The following is a 24,424-nucleotide window of genomic DNA, read 5'->3' on the forward strand; positions in this document are numbered from 1 at the left end:
AATAAAATATTAATAATTATCGACTCGATTTTCAATGAATGCGTATAATAGGGCAGGTATACGTCCCCTCAGTAGTTAGATATAATTCCTACTACTATTACCATCACAGTAATAATCACACAGTTAATATCAAATTCATCGTCACTTTCTTAAACATCCATTATTATATCGTCATTCGTAATTATATGGATAATTTCTAAAAATAAATCAATATATATATTTATAAATAATTAAAACACAGATTACTAATTGTTAGTAATTTATTAGCTCGAGAAGACTAATATTATTATTTTAGTTGCCGCTAAAAATGTCGATACCCAGATTGATAGTTGTCAATCGCTCATTTTAATAGTGCGAGCGAAATAGCTTTTTTTTAATCCTTTTATTTCATAACAGACACACAATATAAGGTAACAATTATGCACAATTAGAGCATATAATCCCGTTTCATCCCATATCATAAAAATATAGATACCTTTGAAGGAAAAAATCAGTTTAAGAGGAATAATTAATAACTTAAAACTGTCAAGTAAGCGTTATGCGGTCTTAACACAGCTCGATTCGGCCATATTCCGATGAAAAATTTTACAATAAACTTACACTCGTAAATTTAAGATTATTTACTTATTTGCATAAGTTTAGAATTCAATATTACTTAACTGTGTCTACCAGAAGCTTTTTTACCTTTAATAAATTGAAATTGGCAAAATTAGCTCCAACACAAAGCCAATAAATGCATTTCAAGTTTTGAGTGCAACGCTTGGAATACGATGTTGAGTTACTAGCACAAAGGGTTAACTATATGACACAGAAAATTCCAAAGACATTACCTTGTCAACCGCATGATGCCTAGAATTGTAAATATCGCGCTTTCGGCGTCAATCGGCGCGGCTTCCCTTCCCCCGCGAGGCTGGCGGGGGAAGGGACGCGTCGCATCGCGTCGGTTGCCTTGCATAGTAACAATTTTATAAACACTAATTTGAATTATACACTGCTTAATTCTAGCACATACACTAAATTGCACTATCACTTTATAATTAAAAACATCGAAACGGATATTATTATAAAAAATATGAACGAGAACACTTATTCGAGAAAAATGTAACAAAAGAATTTATTCGGCCGTTTACTACCGCGGTCGCATAGCTACTGGTATTTTTTTTAAATATTTCTAGATACATCCAGACAATTCAAGGTTATGCTTCATTAAAAATAACAAATGTCATTCACCTCTTTGTCTATTTTTAAAATATTTATCTCTAATTCGAATTATTTTAATGCAAGTTGTTTGTTTATTTTTAAATATGTATCTCTCGTTCGATTTATTTTAATGCGAGAGTGACACGAAGGTCACCTTTGTTGTTGACTTGTTGACCTTCTAAAAGTATAATGTCGATCATTTCAAGTTTTATATTATTTAAATCTAATTTATATGTGCAAAATTTACGACATTTTCAAGTGACGTTCTTTCGTTGAAAATAGTGAAAAATATATACTTTTATTACATATTGATAATATGGGGGCTAGGGGGGGGGGGCTGAACAAAACTTTATTTTGAAATTTATTTTATTTATTGTATAAACATATTATGTTTTTATTTTTATTGATAATTAATTTTATTCGACGCTCCTTCTTACAAAAGTCAGCAATAACCGCATTATATAATCAGTATATTGTCTTTCTTTAATTTGTCTAAATGTTTTTTTTCGATTGATATTAATGCAAGAGCTGACAATCTATTCTCACTTTTTTTAATAATGCATCTGATTCGCTTAGAAAATACAATAATTCAACATAGTTGCCTTCATTTACGGTATTATTATTTTCAGAGTGTCCTCGAAAAGAAAGTTCTTGTTTAGATAAAAAGCAAATCGCGTCAATTAATTTGGAAATAATATATCTGTTTGCAGTAAGTTTCTTATTATTTAATTCAACATTTGAAAAAATACACGTGTTTTATCAATACATTTTCTATAAGAGGAAAGGAAGTCTGTCTAACATAAGAACTGCTCCCAAGTGGTAACAGTTTAAACATCTAATTTTAATGTGAGATTTTTACAAGTTTCAACTTAAAAAATGAGCTGAACAACGACGTGCTGACAACCAATTAAATGCTATATTGCAATACGTGTTAATGAAACTGCTAAAGAAACTAAACAGCGACGTGCTGATGACCGATTACGTGCTACTACAATATAAAATTAATTATACGTTGAATTAATAATGAGTTTGACTCTATCCCAGATAATAAAAATGCTAAACGTAATTTAAATCATTATAAACTAGATACAAACAGGAGCTTTTTTGTTATTTAGGAAAGTCTAAATTGCAAACGTTAATATGTAATATAAATTTTTTTTTATTTACAAAATAAAAAAAACGAATTTGCTAGAAACTAAAACACTAAAAATCTTTCATTGTTAATTTTTAACGAAAATGTTAATTATTTTCTGTATCATGCTGAATAAATGTCTTATACTTAGCTTACTGCTTAAAAAGTTTCTGATCAAAGCCAGAGATATAATCACAGACTTAACCTGATCCCTCAGCTTATCTTAAGCATGTGTTTTTTGAAAGAGTTAAATGAAAAGCTCAAAGGGTTGAAAGGGCCGACAGTGACAAAGGATCGTTTTGGGTCATGACTCTTCCATTCTTCACCCCTAACGATATTGACCACGGTCGTTGTAAGGAGTGAAGATAAAAAAATACCACGAGGAAAAAGACAGAGTGAAGTGGAGGCGCAAAAGTGCACAGCGATGCCTTGGAGGGCACTTTGCGTTCACCTGCGAAAAAATCCACAGGAAACCCTCGCGACTCGAGAGAGAATATCTCGAGGGAGAGAGATTTGCTACATGGTTTGTGAGGGCCTTCTGCCTTTTTTTAAGGACGTGGCAATCTACGAAACACTCGGCACTGTGGAGTGTAATTTTGCACGTGTGCTTGTATTTTATGAGAACTTAAGTAAAACCGGTCTTATATTTAGCCTATTATTTCAATTATAAATTTGCAACTTGTTACTCTTATCACTTTAAAACTAATCATGCCATACTGTATCAAATGTCTTTTATAAATTTACCAATAAAAGACTAGAACTTTTTTTCGTATTAAAATTGGCGGATACGTGCTCGCTCTGTCAGTCTGTTAAGTTGAATGAATGAGCTTGCAATTAAAAGTTTCCCTTAATCGCGATAATATGATTTTATCAAATAATTTGATAAACAAGGGCAGTAATGTGATCGGGTGATAGTATAATGATATGTCATCTGCTTTGCCAGATTTTATTATCAGACGAATTTTTGTATTATAAGCATGAATTAAATAGTTACTGAAAATACTGAAATTATACAAAGGGACGGTTTAAATCCTGCGCATTATACTTTTGTTATTCTACCTTTTGGTTACCGATCGTCGGAGTTACCATCTGGACCGCATCTTTTTTTAGATGATTTTTCTTACAAAAAGTAATGCAATTGGCTCGCAAATATCCTCATCTGCGATTCGCCAGAGTTGTCTCGAAACAGCATTATAAAATATGAACATTATAAAAAAATATGACAATTCATCACAAAGCTGGGGACGCGGTGAAAGACGCCACAGTGTCACAGCAGCGGAAAACAGAGAAGAACCAGGACACTGCATTGACACGAGATCCAGTATCATCATGAGAACATATCACAGTATATCCCGGCTGCTCCAAGAAATCACACTGACAATAATACAACTTGAAACGCCAGCGAAACCTCTCCGACTTTCAAGACCTGCCAGTTCAGAACACCGCTTGCTAGCTACATGTAGTTTTCACTATATATGTATATATAATATTTATATACGTTTATAAAATAAACTATCACCAGATTTTTCAGCGTATATTTGGCTGCAAAGTCATACTCTTTCGGCTTTAAAACTCAAAAGTACCAATACAAAGTAGTAAAATAGGAACAATAGCCACACAGACATTCGAAGACATCAAATACTAAAAAACTTCTTAAATTATATTCTTTAAGCCCCTTATATAAAAAACTCAAATAAACATTGTTTTAACTATTTTTTGTAATTATTAAACGTTTGTCTAGCATAGACCTTAAAAATACAATCATTTATAAAGAGCTTTACTTAGAGATAGAGCTAGACTAATTATAATGCCAAATCGTCCACAATTTGGTCGAGTAAAATATCGTCAAAACAAATTTTATAGTCTGTCGGTTAAAGCCAATCATTAGTTAAAAAAATTAATGTCGAAATAGGTGCAATAAATGGAGTCAAGTATAAAAATAACGTTCCTTAGATTAAGTGAGTATTTATTCACTATGGCCAAAACTAGGCGGTACTTTGGTAGCACTGACGTGACAGCAGCGAGGAGCAAAACATTATTTGGCGGACCTCGAAGGACAGACTGCGACTAGCGGCGCCTCGTCCGCCAATCTATCAACATCATGTGAATATTATACAACTTCAATAAACTATTTCTGCAGCGGCCTAATCCGTGTATAATTGTCACTGATCATCATCCATCCGCTACTATGGATATGCTTATATGATAAACCTAAAACTGTCGGGGTAATACCTGTGAGAATTTGTAAAACATTTCACAAAAAAAAACAAATTATGTATGCCTGAAGGGTCAACTTAAACTTCATCTACGCAGTAAAGATGCGATTAAAAAAATTAATAAAAATACTTGAGTAAAATATTTTAGAATATAAAAAAAATGTGGGAAAAATCTTGGACTGGTCCTGGAATAGTCCTTAATTAGCCAATGGGCCATATTTAAGAGAAAAAATTGCTTGAACAATTCAACAAGCAAAACAAAAATGTATGTAAGTGATCGATAGAATATGTTTCTGTACGCTACTGTATTTGACAAAATAAATTATAAATATTATATCAATATAATAAATATTTAGAAAAATCAAGACTGATCTAGATTCACACCTTATTTAAAATTTAAAAAAATTAAAATACTCTCTTCAAATACCAAATATAAGATTTTGTATATTATTTTTTCATATGGATCATATCATATATTACGAACAAAATCTTTTTCGCACACGGCTAATTCTGGAAGAGGAAAACCTTTATAAATTATTTATTGTTTCCTGCGAGCTACGATCCCTTAGAGACCAAAAAATATGCTTTATTCTTTTGATGTATTAAGACGAACGAAAAAATCCATTCTTATTGCATTAGCTGCGCCATATCTTAAAAAAACAAATATGATATGTCTAAATTGCTTTCAAATAGGCTTAATATTCTATTTTTTGCAAAATGTATTCATATAGACCTGGTTTAAAGCTATTTAGGTATTTTATTGTGGTAGACATACGATGGCGAATATCGTCAAAAGGATTTTCCTTTTTTTTCTGCAGAAATGCAAATAACTCGCATGCCATGTTGTCGAGGAGGATATTTTATTTGTACAAGATTCTTTGAAGGGCAACGCATGAATATTAATACAGGCGCTGTGCATAAACAAAGTGAATTTACATTCGCAATAAGGGCAGCCGGGTTCTGAATATACACAGGGTGATTCGTATGACTAAAGCTAGTGAAACAAGATGATTCATAACGAAAATCGGTCACGAAAGTGAATGTATCTTATAATTGATAATTAAATTTATTTTATATATTTTTGAGATCATGTTTATAAGTAATTACTATAAAAAATGAATAATAAAACAGAACTATTAATTTTACAAAAAATACTATATATCTACCAGTATTTGATAATAAAATATGCATCAATATGTTATATTAGAATTATCCAAAATCTTATCTTCTTAAATTATACTGAAAGACTCGGATCGTACAACTACATAATTAATTTGTTTCCCTTAGATTTAGCAAAAATTAGCGTTTTTCTTCATCATAACAAACAATTTAATTATTGATGTTCAATAACAGTACAAAAACACTTGTAACAAAATCGTTAGATACTACTTTAACAATACAAAATGAAGATTTATTTTTAATACAAAAAAAAATATTTTTTGTGCTGAAGTAGCTCATTATTTGATACTTTTTAATGCCTAATACAATCATCATGATATTCATCTGTGAGATAGGTAAACCTAACCTGTGATGGTCTATCGGAATTATAATTATATAATAATCAATAATTCCTATCTCTCAGACACCATACAAATTGAAAAACACAAGTCTTTAAGGTAATATTCAGCGACTTATACCCATCGTCCCCGCCAGGTGGATACAGCATCCTCGAATTGCGCATTCCAAAGGACGACGATGTCGCCAAATGTACCGATTTAGAGTATACTGTAACATCCGCCAAAAAATCTGACAAGCTCCATAATAGACCAAAACAAAACTGGTTCAAAATGCCATAATGCAAAATATAAAAAATCATAAGCTCGGCAAAATCTTGGAGAAAAGTGTTTAATAATAGAAATCTGGGGGGTCCAACAGTTGTGTAATTTACGCCAAGGTCTCTCTAACGACAATTGAAATAATAAAGGAAATAATAACTCGTTTGGACAAAATGTCTAGCCCACAAGAAGATAATAGAATATAATTACGTAAATTAACAGTCGTCCTATATTGCACGTTCATTTAAACGCTCGTAATATTCATAAAAAACTAATCTTTTGTGCAATAAAAAATGCACAAACAATGGCGTTAAACTACCCAGCGTTAAATTCACCATTGTTATTTACCTTTCGGAATGCTTTCATTTTGCAAATTTAACTTATTCAAGGCGTGAACATATTTCGATAGTTGAATATGCAAGCAATGCAATTGGCCAACCAATTTCTGCATCTCTGATTCGTAGAGACGACTCAAATCAAGCGTATAAAAGATCTGGCACATCAACAGAGGATCAAGCGATTCGAGACAAGAGGGTCAGAGATAATCTGTAGTCGATCATACGATTCGAGACGGTAGAGAACTAGACCGAGACCAAGAACAAGCACGAGAGACGGATCATCCTGATGAAATCATTTCATCACCAGCTTCTCCACCAGCGCTCACTCTACAAATATTTATAACTTAATACTATTTTGCTATGGTAAATTGTACAACTTAACAATAAACTGTTAATAGCGGTGTATATTATGTATGCAAAGTTACACCCTTTCGGCCTCAAAACCCGTAAAAACCTTCTCAGTTAAATTCGATCTGCTACCTTGTTTTAAAATGTCGACTATTAAGTTAATCCTAATTCCGTTAATATAATCCTACATCTAAGAGTAAAGAGGGCAAAAATGTTTCATAATAGAAAATGAAACAAAATAAAAATTGAAGTATTTTTTTGAGATTATATGCACATTAATGTAAATACATATGTACATAATACATATGTATGTACATAAGATACAACAATTTTATCATTACAATAACTGCAGTAGCTTTAATTACTAAAAAGTTACATTCAATTTTTCTGAAAAATTGAGCTTATATATTGATATTGTTTGTTAGCCAGCTTGACCACCATTCTGGTACAAAATGAGAGCTATTAAAAAAACTCTATAAAAAACTAGAGGTCAAAAATATTTTATAGCAGATAATAAAATGAAAATTGAATTAGAATAAACTATATTTGCACAATTATATATTCAGAAATGTACCTTATGGGCCTTTGCCGGACAGAATTCTTAAAATTTGATGCTTTTGCTTTTATTCCGATGGCACATAACTAAATTTATTTTTGTTATAGTGTAAAAACAAACTTTTTAAATAAATTTAAAAATATTAAATTGTCTGAGATACTTTTTTTGTAAATAAAACCAAATTAATATAATAATAATAATTTTCTATATTTCCAACAGATGTCTCTAATTAAATAATAATAAAGTAAGATTAGAATAAATTGAAAAACGAGTTAAGCAATATTTATTGCTTAAGAAAAAAAATTATATAAGTTTTTATAACAGGTGAAATATTGAAATGCATTTAAATGCTTACATTTATAGGAAAACACTCTAAGACCGTGCTGCCATCTATTATCGCAATATTTTGTATTTCAATAATTTACTTCTAATATATTCAATAATTGCGACTGAACCTAATTATTAATATGTATCATGATCATATATTGGTTTTTGATTCCGTTATATTGACAAATACTGATTATTTATTTTTATAAAAATATTTTTCTTGAATGGTTCAAATATTGGCTAAATCGCAAGCAGAATGTTTTTTGAATCTTAGGTATATATACGATCGAGTCTGATAGTGATGTTGTGTCTATTGAAAGGAGAGACGGTTAGCACTCCCCTTGACAAGGATGGAACACATAAATTGGATGAGGCACCTTATCCAAAGTTTTTTTTTTAGTATATACACTAAATAATTTTAGTTGATTAATTAATTAAAAAAAAAACACTCACATCTCTTTCCTTGGCGTAGTATAAAATCCTTCCTCGAAGACGAAAAAAACGTCTCTGCCACCTCTGGAAGCTCCACGTCTGTTTCATCAGGAATCCTTCTTTGGTAACTGCCTATAATTATAATTAATAATAAAAGTAATTAATTAAATGTTTTAATCGTCTAGTTCTAATGTACCAAAATAAATAGTTGATTACTATTTTTGTATTAATTATTCAGAAAGTTCAGGTGTTTTCAAGTTTTGGCTTATATATTATATAATAAACATATATTATATAGTTTGGATTCATCGACTTTTGTTGATCATGTCATAATGATGATTTACTAAGTTGTGTTCACAACATTTGTATTCACAATTTCGTAAAAACTACTGCTCAACGAAGTAAATCTTAATATGTATTTTGAAAATCAAAATAAAATTGAATATAACAGAAAATATTTATCACAAGTTTTATAACAATATACAATTTTTAACATGATTAAAAAACAATTGTGAATCTTAGTTTTAAATTATTAATGCTGCTGGATTGCCAGTTAAAATTGTGATTTATAACCTTATAAATATAAACAATTTTTTTCTAGAAAAAATATTAAAAGTAAATTACAACAAGATTTTTTCATCAAAGAGAGAATAACCAGATTTATATTTATTTTACACACTGATTCTACAATATTAGTTTTTGAATAAGATGTTTTTAGATACAGAACAACCCTTTTTACAAGAAAGATTTATATTTAGATTTTAATACTAAAACCTGTACGCAAAAATAATTTTAGTATTTATGAAATGTCTCTAAATAATATATTAAAATTAAATTAAGACCATCTGATGATGAGCGGCACGATGACAAAATAATAATAATATTTCAAACTAGAAATAAATCGAATTTATATTATAATTAAACCAGAATTACATACAGATTAAAATCAGCGTATAGCCAAAGCTACAACATTAGTATTTTTTTCAACAAGTCATTTTACGAAATATCTCTAAAAAAGTATTGTTTTTAAGTTTTGAAGATATATTTGAAAAAAATATTTTGTCATTGTATTTCAATGCTGAACGTATAACTGTGATAATTAAAAATTAAATTCTTGACATTATTTTTAATTAAAAAAAAATTGTCATCAAAATCATTACAAAAAAACTTGTCTTTAGGGTAATAATAATAATAATAATGTTTCAAACTAGAAATAAATCGAATTTAATCCAGTATTATATTTGAATTACATATTGATAAAAATCAACCTACAACATTAATTTTTTCCAACGCGTCTATATTTATTTTAAGAGATTTGCGAAAAAAAAATATTACTGTAAGTTTTGACAATAATATAATATATTTGATTAATACAATTTAATGGTAAGTGTATAACTATGATAATTAAAAGGCAATTATCTTAAACTTTTTTACTTTTACAAAAAAAAATGTTTGATATATTACCACAATGTGTCACGATGGCCAATATATAATATTACAATAATAATAATGCCTTAAACTAGAAATAAATGGAATGTATATTAGAATTATAAGCTAAATTTACATCATTTGCATTTTTAATTTTAATATTTTGTCACAAAGACTTAAAAAATAAATTTATATGCATTATATTTAGCCCTGCTTCAAAACTATCGTTAATATTGTTTTAATTTAACGATAACTATCTCTATTGTAAAAAAATAATTAAGCAAAATAATGTATATTTTTTTTTATATAGAATATGTTATTGTAGTGTTATTTAATTAAAAACAATTTAAAATATTTACTGTGTATCATCATGTATCATAAAAACGTAATTTTAAAAACAATAAGAAAATGTATAAAAAACAAAATTACAAAGAAAATATTTATGGAAAAAAATACCCTAAAATGTTAGTGAAAGCGTAATTATTAAAGATCATAGAAATATGATAGTATCACAATTTCGAGCAATCCAATAATATACTCAAGTTTAAAAATATCATTATATTCAAGTTTGATATTCATAGAGGTAGAAACACGTGGATAGTATGCAAGACAACAAACATATATTTTGAGATGAATCAAAGCACAAATAATATAATATTCTATGCCATATTTAGAAGTGCGTATATTAATTATTATAAACGAATGGAATTTTGATTAATAAATTGCTACTATCAACACACCAGAACAAGGAAACACGCCATTTTTGCTACGAATTCGTAATACTAGACAATATAAACATTGGGCGCACGTTTTTATTTTATTATTTATTTTGGCACTTAGGACGGTTATGAGGGTTAGAAGAATCGCTCACAGTGCCACTGGCCCGTTGTTTGGTTGATATTTTCCTGATGAAGAGGCTGGCCGGCTCGGCGTCGTCGCTATCGGAGCTCGTGTCGTCGGGGCGCCGGGCCCCCGGGTCGGGGCGCGGCGCCGCCATGAGCCCTCGCTCGGGGCTCTGCCCCTGGGGGCGCCGCTAGCCGCCGCCCGGCCGCACCGCCATCATCCCGCGCGCCCCACGCGCATGCCCGGACACAGCTGACCCGACCCCGGCTCTGCTCCGGCTCCGACTACCCGCCGACAGGTGGTGCTCGATAGTTAACCACCCAGCATGCTGGGGGTGGCAGCGTAGTCGCTGCGCTACGCCGTAGCACATATCTCTCCTTGTTGCGAAGCCGTGTACGCATCTAAACAAAGCGGCTAGCGTCGGCGTTTGCAAGTTTACCGATAATTAGTCGCTAATTAACTAAGATGCTTAAAGCATAGTTTACCGGTACCTGAGTAAAGCCACTGGATACCGATTAGATTTAAATATTTAATATTTCGGCGAACAAAAAGAACACTGAATATTAATCATTGGTGTTCATTTTATAATACATGCGATAGATTCACTGCATATCTTACATTAAATCTAATTTATAATTTTATTTTTATACTTATGTGATTCAAAACATAAACGATAGCAGGGCTTAGATATCATAGCAGAGAGTCAAAAGAAAAATTGCTAGATCAGTCATAAGTATCTCAACTAGAAATATTTTTGCCAGGCTTTAGAGTATCTAAAGATACACTTGTATATTATGGATTGCAGAATCTAATACAATTAAACATAGCGAAACCCCAAATGCAATAAAAAGGTATTCATATAATCTAATCCATATATCTAATCGAAGAGCGCGGATGATACGGAACTACACAAAAACCTTCAAATACCACGCAATTATTCTCCGATGCATTGAAAAAATATTTCTTTGCTGCGAAACGGTCACGAGAAATAATATATCAACGGAAGACAAAAAGCACCGTAAGGCCACATTATTTGCACAATTCGACCTCAGAAAGATGTCCATCAAGCAAATGTCACTTTTTAGAGGCGTATACATATTTCGTTGCTATAAGAAACGAATGTAACAGTTGGCTAAATAATCGCTGCAAGATTGTGATTCATCAGCGAGCTATACAACCCTTAATACTCAAATCTGGTCTTCAATGAGAGGCAGACATGCAAACGCGAAGACACCGCTCGACAGTAGATACGCTGAGATATGACCCGTAGACGAGGACCATACGGTCATGGACTGCTATCACCAGAGAGGGACTCCACCAGACATGAGTGCAGCAGAGGGACCAACCTCCACTACATCGTCGCTGCCGCACCTACAAAGCCTCTGATGATCTTCCACTGACATCATCCCTTGGACAGCTTCTCCATCATCGCTCGGAAAAAACAATAGTTTGTCGTAATATGTAAATTTAATTAATAAATTATTACCAGTTTTCACCGGCGTCTTTCTGCCTGCAAAGTCAGAAAACCTTTAAAATAATTTTAATATGGCACTGTTTGGAACATCCCTGAGTTTTATGCGTAGACTGTTTTCAGGATTCGATGCATATCTTGATTTTGCTGTATATTAATAGTTTAGAGTTTCTTACCATTAACTAATACAGTTTTTCATATTTTATTTCAAGTTCTTCTTTTTTATATGTTGCTTCCACCGCAGTTTGGTGTCCAAGGTATTATACAAAGGCTAAGGTTGTATTTTCAAATGGGAAAGTGTTGACGTTTATGAAAACTTGCAATTGATTAGTTATATTTTCATTGGTGAAGTTGCTAGATATGTAGCGATTTTAATTCATTCAAGTTTATTTTCCATTTATAGCTTCAGTTTGGTGATTCTATCATTGCATATTGAAGTTTTTTGGTAGTATTCGCTATTTCTTTCCTCACTGCAATGATTGCTGTTTAATCCGAGAATGTTGCAATTGTGACATTTCCTATTTGTGGCAACTCATGTGTACAACGAATAGAGTATCGTCTTTGTGGGAATCCAGCTCTTATTTCCTATAATTCAGAATATTCATTATTTTGTTTAATTCAGAATAATCTGCTGTAAATGTAAGGTGCAAGTAATTCTACATATTGCTTCGGTAGTAATGTAGTATATTGTTTAGTTTTTGACTTAAGCCTCTGTGTCATACTTTATCATAAGTTAAAGCAACATCTAAGAAAACAGCCGAACAAATATATTTTTCTTCTAGCGCTTTTTCTATTAAATCATTGATGCGATGCACCTGATAAATTGTAGAATATAAATAATGTGTAAAACATGAATTATTAAACATAAAGTAAATTATTGGTCATAAATAAGACCAGTTTTAATGCAATAAAAAAAAAATGTTGTATTTTAATCCCTTTGATAACAAATTCACCTCATTTGCGTTGAAATTATTTTGTCATCGTAAAACGTTTTTGTATTTTTTAAAGATTTATTTTTTTAACCAGATTGAATTTGATTTTGTTTTTTAGTAAAATTTATTATTTTCTTATTAACTCTATTATTTTTGTCAAATGCTTCTACACTTGTAAACTCTTTATCATCAAACAAATCACACTCAATTGGACGTAACTCATGCACTATTGCATCTTTTCCGGTATATATTTGCCTGCAAAATCACACCCCTTCGGCCTTAAAACCCCAAAATACTATTTAATATCACTGTCCGAGAGCGCTCTCCTGCATCAATTATTTTCCATTAAAAATATTTAAAAATACATACCTTATCCTGTCGGGGTTCTTAACCACCAGCGCCATTAGTCAATAGTCAGAGATAACCATAACAACAACCTAAACAATGAAAAGAAAAATCTCCAACACTACAAAATTATTATCTCAAAAACTATTTTCAACAAAGAAAAGATTTCACAGACACCAAATAGCACAATCTTTCAAAAGGTATTAAACACACATTAAAATAGATATTAACACCGCCAATAAAAACAACTCGTTATATGAGAAGATGCGCGTTAGACAATACGTTCAAGCCTGCGTCTATTGCCATTGTTATTTGAACTGCCTGGTTACCGATTGCCGAAGTAGGAGGTTTATTCAAGAAGCGACGCAAATGGTTCGTCACGTCCTCATCTACGATTCATCTCAAACGATCAATAAAAAGATGTGACACTTAGTCACATCAGGCAGACTCTTAAGATACATCAAGGGACATCCAGAAATCATCACGACGGCAATTTCAGGTACTCTACTAACACTATATGTCAAATACAACTCGATACACCATCTGAATTCCAAGAGCCGCATTCTGATACGACACTATTTCTAGACTGTGGTAAATTGTATTGCTATCATCTTCACTGACGTATATTTAGCTGCAAAGTCATACCCCTCAGCCTTAAAACCCCAAACTACTATTTAATATCAGTGTCCAAGAGCGCTCTCTAACATCAATTACCTTCCCATTAATTATTTTCACTTAGTAAAATATCTTATCATGTAATATCTTATTTTAACTTGACACACCAGCAAAGACTCTCTGACTTCCAGGAGCCGCGTTCTGATACAATATTAATTAACAATATTAATTAACAATATTAACAACAAATTATACCTAGTAAATAAACTATTTTTTCCACATTCCATAGGCCTCAAAACCGTCATTGATTATGTGACTTTAATGAAAAAATAATACTAATGTTCTTTCCTTCAAATACAACCTTCATTATTCAACCGATGAATTAATGTATAATACATATATATTAAAAAAGTAATAATACTAGAAAAAGTATGACATTTATAAAGCTGTTAAAATATTGGTAATGTCTGAGTTAAATTTCAATAGCTAGGATGGAAACCTACAAAATAAGCTCACTTTGAAGTTAGTCAGAGACTATGCAACCAAAGTATGAAATGAAAACTATTGAAAACAATTAAAGAACTGGATCTAAATCTGAAGAAGATTTAAATTTCGACAGAAATGAGCAACGAAGTTGTGATAAAACTTTGGGAAAAGAATGAAGATGGATTTATTTTCACTTATTCTTTAAATTAACCGTTGATTTATTTTCTCCAATGCTTTGAAACTAACCATATTTTATCGAAAATTTATTGAATTGAAGTTTTAATCAATCTTGAAAACGTTACTTATGGTTTTAATACTATCTTATTATTCTTTTATTTATTCATAAGGTAAAAAAATAGAGGAAGCGACGAATCAGATACTGGTAGTGGCTTATATACATAACTCAGGTCAAAACAAAGCCTAATTTTTTTTAACACAAAATTAATTTTAAAACAATGCAAAAAACAGTTATAACAATCTTTTAAGCCGACTGATATTAACCATATGAAGTCTTTCAGTAGGCACATGTTGACTTAAGCAACAAATTAATATACCAATCAATATTATATCAATCAATATCATTTAATTTCAATATATAGATAATCACATTAGGAAAAATTTATAGCATATTACAAACTTATTGACATTGTAGGTTTTTATTAACTACTTTATTTTTTTATAGTTTCGTATAGACAACGCTTTATTTCAATAATCGCCCATAGTTATTTAGAAAAGTTCACGGACTGTGCTGGATGGCCAAAATATCAGCTGTTTGGCTCGTGTTCTAAAAGGTTCGGTCTTGGCTCGCCTTCTGCTATGCTGGATGCTCCTTGTGAACGTCAAAGGGTTCTGCAACAGGGCGAAGTTCCAGGCAGGCGTCTCGGAAGTCTTCGCTGGCGTAGGGTGGACTTCGGTGAAGTTGCTTGAAGTTGCATCGAATCGCCCAACAATGAAAATTATTTTTCATTAAAAGGATCACTCTTCTTTTCTTTGATTATTATAATCAATTGATTTTTAAATTAGTATTTAATCTGAAATAATATAAATCAGGATATAAGTTTAAGTAAATAAATAAATACTTTAGTAAATTCTTACCGTAAGCTTACAACAGGATTTATTTTTTTCATATCTACATTATCAGCTAAGCTTGGCACACTTTAGCAATTGGAAACATACATGAATACTCTGGTCAAATATTATCTGCAATATCTTCATCGTAATTATGCTTTACATGACTTATCGCTTTTTTTTAATATGTCTAATTTATTTGTATTATCACATTCGAGTCGTCGTAACATATTAGGGTTGAGTATTTAACGCATAATATCTTAAATCACACAACCTAACCTCAAAAATTTTAGAGCTAATTAAGTACATTTTTGAGATGCATAATATAAATTTAGATTAATTTTGTATTTAAAATACAATAATTAATAAAATCACGTGATAATTATTGCATACATTAATAATACAAATAATGTTTTGGCAGCCGATTTTGCAAAATAGCAAGCAATCAAGTGTCAAGCAAACTGTTGCCAGTCGACAAAATTAATTCAATAGAAAGATAACCTATCGTTGTTGAATTTATTTTTCAATAATGGGAATGATTTTTTTATTATATACGATTGGCCTTCAGCAAAAATATGATAATTATTATTGCTATTAAAAACATCTTTTGATGCTAAATTTTGACAATAATATTATAATATACAATATTTTTACTGTGTATATGTATTCTTTATTAGGTAATGATTTTTACATAACTTTATTATATTACTAGTATTTTAGTAGCACACCATAGGTAAAAATTTGACACATGACGATAGGAATATAGTACATATTTTAAGTCAATTTGTTTCTAAATTAAGTTTCAATTACAGTGTACAGTAAATTTAAACTTTTTTAAAACAGATATAACATGGTAATAATTTATAAATATTATTTTTAAATAAAAACAAACTTTTATTTATATTACTACGTTATCGTACTATATTTGCAAATATAAATTAATTGTTGTATATTAGTATAAAATATACCTTAATATTAATAATGTTATTCTTTGTACTGAACCTTTCTTATATTCAGGGTAATAGCAATAACTTTTTTGGCTTCCATAAATTAGGCAAAATATCGCAAATAAATAATATACGCAATTACCTAAAATTTCATCGATTAAAAAAATATTTTGTCTACATACACGCGATGATTAAAGCAATATTGCAACAGATAAAAATGACAAATTTCTGAATTTAGTACAGCTTATCTGTTACCTACGGGTAACTAGAAAGTAAGTAAGAAGTTATGTAAAATTACTGATACAACAAAAATCAAAACAAACATTTAATTTATACATAAAGCATTAATAAAAGCTCAACGTTATATCATATTTACTTATTCTTAACTCTAAATATAATCAATTAAATAAAATATATCAACAATTTTATTAAAATGATATTTTATTGTGAGTAGATATACAGAACATATTGAATAACACGATGCTAAAACTATTTAAGTGATCTTCTTTCCCATAAAAATTAGGTTTGCCCCTTTCTTGATAACAAAAATATATCCATGGTCTGCTGTGAATATTTCTGGTTCAGAATATGCGGTAGCAACAGCAAACACCACTGAAAAACATAAAAAAAAAAATATTGAATTGTGATATATTATATATAGATTAAAACTTTCATTGAATATAGCTAAGTATTAACAAAGTTAATTTTAAGCGTAAATTATTACATTCAAATTAAAAATTAGTGAAACAGAAAGTTTAGTTATTGGGATATTTGAGAAAAAAGTCTGGATATTACAAATGATATTTCTGATATAGATTTTTTTCTCATAAGTGGTTGTTATTTTATGTAATGTTAAGATATGCATGTGTAATCATTAACCCATAAAATAAATCTGACGAAGTCGAAGATTATTAGTCTTATTAAAAACTTTTAATTAGTAATGCAAGGTTAAGTTAAGATGTGTAGAGCAGACGTGCTTGTAAAAAATAATATCATACATATGCATATATAGATAGTCAGGCACGGTCGGTGAGATATTTTCCCTTCGTTTGCTCTCGCGTTAAATGACAAAAGTGAGTGCTAGATAAGAGCGTGAAATCGTACGCTCTTATCTCTCATTCATTCTCGTCGCTAAACATGCGAGTGAGCGAAAGGGAAAATATCTCACTGAAAAAAGTTTAATCAAATGTGTATATAAAATGTATCATTTAGCGCACCTTTCAAATAATAATACAAATGTATTCATAAAGTAGTAATATAATTTGTTTTCAATGAATATATCAATTAAATTTTGTATAAAGTATGACATAAAATATATAGTATGTTTACCTTCACTGCTACTTTATATCATCCCTTTCCAAGAGCCAATGAATAAAATATCTTTAGACTTCAAAATAAAAATAAAGGAATGATCAGCATTGAATGTGACTGGATATAATCTTGCTGAGCGGAATTTCGTATTTATTACAGCTGTAAATAATAGTATGTTAAAAAATGCGTTTTTATTAATATATAAAATAAAAGTAAAACTCACGATGCATCATGCAGTTCCAAAAATAGTATAACGTCTTAGTAATAATGTATCATAATTCTGACATAATTGATCTTGTTTGATTTAATGTGAATGCGATTTCATATTAGAAATCATAATGGAAATGTCTGACATCCCCAGAGATCATAACGACCCCACTCCCCCTCCACCCAAATACAACTTTGCAGAGGGACCACGAAAGTACATTGAACGAGTTGTGTATGTCACTATTACTTGAAAGACCTGGATTCAAATCTTTAATGAAATCATCGTGCTAGAGCCTCCCTCCACTCCAGTAATCGTAATTCAAATGCCGCATATCCAGAGAGCCTTCGTCTCTCGATGGCTGCGCCTTAATTATCTTAACACGTAACGAAAAGTTAAAAGCGTTTAATAAAATACGTGTTTATCAAAAATAGTTTATATTATTTTCTCAATTACAATTACGTATACATTCGCAGAAATAAAGAGTTATAAAAGCATACATATAATAATTTATTTAATCAGTAAATCATTATCAGTTTATTTTAAATGAATATCTTGTAAATACAATTATTTCAAAGAATAAACATTAATGTTTTATTATAAAATATGACAAAAATACATTTTTTTACTTTTACTGTAAATTATTGTATCCCCTTCCAAGAGCCAATGAATAATATATCTTTAGACTTTAAAACAAAAATGAAAGAATGATCGGCATTGAATCGATGGGAAGGTAAACTCAGGAAGTAAAATGAGTCACCTCTCATAAGTAAATCAGCAAATAATAATAACTTCACTTAAAATAAATATTATTAATGATGCATCATGCAATTCCATAAAGCGTAATAATACCAGTAAAACTTTAGTATTCTAAAACGTACAAAATAATATTCTAAAACGTATGAAACACAATGCCCGACATTGATTATCTTTTCGTGTTTAATAGTTTATCATGAAGTTAAGCAATGAGATGTGAGTACTTAAGGAATAGATATTTATTTATTAATTTGTCTTGTCATTCCACAAAGTTAGGCTAATGGAAAGCGATACAAATATTATATGCTTTAACCGGTGATAATTTAAAGTACGAAAGCTTAAGCTTAAAATGTTATCTAAAGAAAACCAACATTGATGTATATTTCATTCAAAATTTATTTTTATTTTTCATTTTTCATAAATGTATTTTTTCCAATGAAAATAATTTGGTTTCCATTTTTTAGTACAAATATAAATGGATGATTGACTTCAAATTCATGTGGTATTCTTAATGATTCGAGTGTGACGACAAATCCTGAAATAAAAAAATCATGTTATTACATATTTATTTTAAGATGTAATTTTGTTTAGTAATGTTAATATCAATTTTTGCCTTATTCTTAATGTAATATATTTTAAGATGGTCTATAAATTATAGTATCACGACTTTATTGTCTATAAGTATAATGAAACGATAATATTTTTGCAACTAGAATATTTTCTCATCTTTGAATGCAATTCAACGACTGAAGGTTGTTATATTATATAATATTGAGATGCTAAAATAATTTCGATTAATAAATATGTATAATATATGTATTTATTAATACATGTTATAAAGTTCATGACAAAGTTTTCTAGGAAAACTATGTTTGTCAAGACTAATATATAATATATTCTCAATAAAAATGATATACTATAACTAGTCCTTTGTACTATTAATTTTATCTATAAATCATTAATATAATTTCATTTTAATAAATATAGTTATACATCCTAAGATTTTTTTAAATATTATGTAGAACCACAAGTTAATAACTTAATACATAATAATCTATAGGAGCAAATCATTGATTTATGTGACGAAATATTTAGCTACAGCTTTAAAAAGTAATCGAGAATTGTTAGTGTCTTTTGGTTAAAATTAAAGGTCGAAAAGCCAACATTATTAATATGCAAAACATTGAAGATTTTACTTTATAACAACACACATGAGCGTATTAAACCTTTACTGTGTTTTATACTATTCCTTTCCATGAGCCAATAAATAATATATCTTCAGATTTTAAAGCAAAAATGAAGGAATGATCGGCATTGAATCGGTGGGAGTGTAATCTCGCTGAGTGACCTCTTAAGATCACAGCTGTAAATAATAATACGTTCCAATAAATTTACTATAATCGAAAAATATATATTAACAATAATTCATTATGCATAATGCAATTTCAAAATATTAAAAAAGCTTATTAATAGCACTGTATTAACATTTCCACACAAACAGCTAATATACGAGTACATACGAATGATATACAGAATGTAAAGATGCTGTTCTGATTTATTTGGACAAGAGTCAAGATGCTTAGACCAACCTAAGCGGATGTTTCTAGCCCTTTTTTATATCGTTGACGTCTGAGAAACTCGGATGAGGGATAAGCTTATGTATTGTAAAATGTTTCGTTGGTCCTTCAAACCTGATAAGTTAGCCTTTCCGCAACTAGTAGACAAAACTTCGACTTATCCTCAAGGGGAAAAGTATATAGATACAGATACAAACCCCAGAAAAAATCTTTATTTTGAAATTAATCTCGGAAACAAATTTCTTGATTCCAACGTCTAAAAAGCTCGCGCCTGCTTGCTTTTTGCACCTAATGCGTGCAGAATTTGCTATTAAATATTTTATATTCAGTGGATCATCTTCCATTCATTTCTTCTAGCTTTAAATTCACGATGCGGTTTTTGTTTTCTTAATAGCATTACTGTCGGAATTAGTATTGTAATAATTGTTTATTATTTTATTGTCAGCATAAAACAAACGCGCGTGAGAGTCTGACATTTATTCAAAGTTTTGAAAGCACTTTGCAAAAATGACCTGAACAAAGGAGACGGTCAGTGCCAAAATACAAAGCCGAAAGAGCGATGTAACGCGTGTACAGGTAAACATATATTCTAATTACATAATTTCCAATTCTAACTGACTTTTTTTATCATCGTACGTAGATTGTCTAATTAGATATAGAATAGTTTCCGTACAGAAACATAGCATTGGTTAGGTGCGGAAACCACTTCGGTTTCTCCTCTTGAACAAAAGAAACGAATCAGTAATTGAGCCCTGCTCTTGACGAGATTTTAACATTGCCATGGCCATTTTAAACATGCACACACTATAACAGCATACCTGATATTTTTACTTCATGCATATATACTATTTGTACACATATGTTACAAAAAATCTACGCTTCTCAAACTTTTTTAGTAAAAAATATTAAAAGCAAACAATCGTATTATGTGTGTTATTATAAGCCTTGGTTCTGAAAACTGTATTATGTTTGTTTCCAAGTTAAGTAGTTTTAAATGTTTAAAGAAAAAAGCATGACTAATATTTGTATGTATATTTATTGAACACTTATCATAATTAATATTACATAAATGCATTTTTTCCAATGAACATGATTCGCTTATGATTTTTAAGTATAAATATAAATGGATGATCGACTTCAAAATCATATCCTAGCCTCACAGATTGGTATTTGATGGACATTCCTGAAATAAATTAAAATAATCGTATGATTACATAAAATATGTCATAGAAAAACTGGCAAAGACAAATTTTGTTGTGCAAATAAGAAGTATATATAATATATTGCTGTTGTATCATTATTTATGCCTATATTTTTTTTTGTTTTAATAATTAGCTCTAGAACAGTGTTTTTAATATATGAGGTAATATCTTCTCAGGAAATGATGGACAGATGATAGTTGCCTCTCAACTATATTTCTTTGAATCTATTTATATAAATTTATATCCACGACAACTTCGAAACCTAAAAACGTTAATCACCGTGACCAAAACCTATGAGCCGTTTGTGACCACCTAGGACTAAGTTATACAATGTATGAAATACGCTGTATTGTGACCGTTAAAATGAATAGTTATTGTTATTCATTATTTTTCGTATAGTCATCGGAAAGTAACAACAATGATTTTGCTCATAAAGAGTCACCCATGATATATACATTATTTTGTCATTGCTCTAAATAAACCTCTTTTCTTATTTTACCAAGCTTCTTTGAGAAATCAAAAAAGTCTTGACAAATCAGAGACCAGAGAGACTCACGCATTTCGAGAGGTAGTAACAAGGATTTCTTCATAGACTACTTAATTATTTGGGTTCCGACTGCCTTAAACAACTATTCTGGACTCGGCCCTTGGCATTAAAACCATGTAGTAATAAAGTATTTGAGCTTATGAGTTACCTATTTTTTTTATTATTAGTGTTAGGTTTTGATAAGTCGAAGGCAATAACATATGAACTGACATTTTTGTCAAAAATCAGTAAAACTATACGCTGAATAGACTATGTTTAGTGTGCTCTCTCTCGAAAGAACATTGCTTAAAAGTCTAGAAAATAAAGAACGTGATTTTCGTACAATATATTAATGGTTATATAGGTATCTACAAATATATATAAATTTGCTTCATATTGTAATATATTATCTATATAACTTCATCAATTTTATAGATCTTCAATAAAGTTTTTTAATTTTGTTTTAAATATAAAAAAATAATATTTTTACCTTGACTGTTATAAAATATTACACAGTTCCTTTCCATGACCCAATAAATAATATATCTTTAGATTTCAAAGTCTTCAAAGCGAAAATAAAGGAATGATCAGCATTAAATCGGATCAAGTATACCCTCGCTGAGTGGAATTTCTCAACTAAAGCTGTAAATAATAATTTGTTAAAAGAAATTAAGCATTAACACTATATTAGAAAATAATAAATAAAATAAGTGATGATTAGTGATGCACCATGCAATGCCAAAAAATAAAAAATTGCAATCCATTTAATTACTTATCTATTACGATACATTTTTAAGTAACGTATCAGCAACGAAAAAATCACGAAAGGAAGTAGCACTCCGTTTCAGTCCATAGGCGAGTAACGTCAACCATTCCAAAGGTCGATGAAATGAGATAACTCTAGATATATCGATACACTTCATTGCGCTGGAAAACTTATGTACTTTGGAACCTCTTCAATAAATTACTTTTAATTTTAATTATACTTAGTAATAAAATAAACCATACACATTTATAAGATTGTATTATTTTATTTTTTAAACTATGTTACAATAATTATTATATATGTATAATAATCAATAAATTCAAAAATATTTCTTATCCTTTTTTTCCGATTAACACTAGGATTTGCTTTTGCCTTATTATAAAGAAGAACGGATTGTCCGCTTTAGAGCCATGATTTACTGAAATAATGAATAATGATAATTGAATATGAAAACCTGCAAATATATTTTTAAAATACTGAATAAAATTATTTTAGCAAAAATAATTCAGACAGCGTATTGCACAAAAAAGCAAAATAATCTCACTATGTGGCGTGCCTCATATATAATATAACAAATACATTTTTTATTTTAAATTTATTTCAAATTGTCGTTAATACATCTTAATACTCAAAATAAATGCACATCTTATAAAAATCTTCTTTACTAATTATATTAATAATCACTAATGAAGGTAAAAAAGGTTCAATGGTTCGAGAAAGCTCAAACACGAATTTAAGTTTTAAATAACTAGAATATATTTTAATAATTTTTACCTTTATTTTTTAATTCCTTTCCAAGAACCAGAGAATATGATTTTGTCCTCAGATTCGATTAGAACGAAATAGAATGGATGATCGGCAGTGAAAATATACTTCTTTTGAATACTTGGAGAACTACCGACTGTAAAGATGACTGCAAACGAGATATTAAATAATGATATGAAACTACTACTTCATTTAATCTGAGTGTTAATATTATATAAAAGTTATAATTTAAAAAATATTTAATAGGAAAAAAGAGACGGTTACGCTCCACAGTCTGCATCATGCAAATAAATATAGTTTAAAAGCAAAAAGCATAACCAAAAGAGGAAGAAATCTAAATCGAATAGATGAAATATAATATGTTTGTTATAATCATAAGTTACTACTTAATTAATTTGAAAATATTTGAATAATTGGGAACACGTTGCCAAAGTTGTTACTGTACACAATACAAATACATTATATTTTATATTACACATACATATATTTACTTAAAAATATTTTAAATACTTACTTCATTACATATACTATATTAAAATGCAATAATTAAATGCTTAATAATCAGAAATATATTATAGTTTACTTGAATTGTAAGCTTTATTACCATATTGTTTTAATATATACTTATGTCTCACACACATTTATGGTTTAAATATTTATTTATATATTTACAATTTTTTACGGAGTTCATTGAAATTTTTCTCTCTACGCTTCGCTTAAAATGTCTTTGTACGGAGATATAAATCAAATGCACCCAAAATTGTTCTCCTGAAGATGCCGAAAGACATTTTTGGCGAAACGTCGAGAAAGAAAACTCAACTGAACGCAGAGAAAAATTCGTAAATTATATAAAATTG

General features: G+C 29.7%; 2 protein-coding genes, 1 long non-coding RNA gene and 1 other non-coding gene across 15 annotated transcripts in view; 1 reads left to right on the forward strand and 3 right to left on the reverse strand.

Annotated features, from left to right (window-relative positions):
- LOC148234899 (diacylglycerol kinase eta) overlaps positions 1-10,872 on the reverse strand; it is a 164,904-nt gene extending 154,032 nt beyond the window's left edge. Inside the window, exons 1-2 of the mRNA XM_088186010.1 lie at positions 10,624-10,872; positions 8,346-8,456 (exon numbers count right to left, since the gene is read on the reverse strand). Of these exons, the coding sequence (XP_088042136.1) occupies positions 8,346-8,456; positions 10,624-10,749 (237 nt within the window). The 5' untranslated portion in view covers positions 10,750-10,872. The remainder of the gene's footprint in view (positions 1-8,345; positions 8,457-10,623) is intronic.
- Positions 8,199-8,287, forward strand: LOC148234900 (U6atac minor spliceosomal RNA). Its single transcript, XR_015809844.1, has one exon. It is a non-coding gene; the product is annotated as a U6atac minor spliceosomal RNA (small nuclear RNA).
- Positions 10,873-15,007: 4,135 nt separating the features above from the next.
- On the reverse strand, positions 15,008-16,004 carry LOC148234901 (uncharacterized). Its single transcript, XR_015809573.1, has 3 exons — positions 15,906-16,004; positions 15,540-15,786; positions 15,008-15,475 (listed from the first exon to the last, which is right to left on the reverse strand). It is a non-coding gene; the product is annotated as an uncharacterized LOC148234901 (long non-coding RNA).
- Positions 16,005-16,882: 878 nt separating this feature from the next.
- The window catches only part of LOC148234902 (alaserpin-like), a 50,997-nt gene continuing 43,455 nt past the window's right edge, over positions 16,883-24,424 (reverse strand). For 3 of the 12 annotated variants that reach the window (XM_088185875.1, XM_088185898.1, XM_088185871.1), the window contains exons 9-10: positions 17,789-17,929; positions 16,883-17,071 (exon numbers count right to left, since the gene is read on the reverse strand). In XM_088185875.1, the coding sequence (XP_088042001.1) occupies positions 17,802-17,929 (128 nt within the window). In that variant the 3' untranslated portion in view covers positions 16,883-17,071; positions 17,789-17,801. Of the gene's footprint in view, positions 17,072-17,788; positions 17,930-18,395; positions 19,267-23,053; positions 23,221-23,576; positions 23,716-24,424 lie in introns of those variants that run through there. The other 9 variants (XM_088185864.1, XM_088185891.1, XM_088185855.1 and 6 more) reach the window with 3 other exon arrangements.

The sequence above is a fragment of the Plectrocnemia conspersa genome, unplaced genomic scaffold (genome assembly GCF_051122295.1).
Source record: "Plectrocnemia conspersa isolate PC_06_02 unplaced genomic scaffold, ASM5112229v1 ptg000005l, whole genome shotgun sequence".
Lineage (NCBI taxonomy): Eukaryota > Metazoa > Arthropoda > Insecta > Trichoptera > Polycentropodidae > Plectrocnemia > Plectrocnemia conspersa.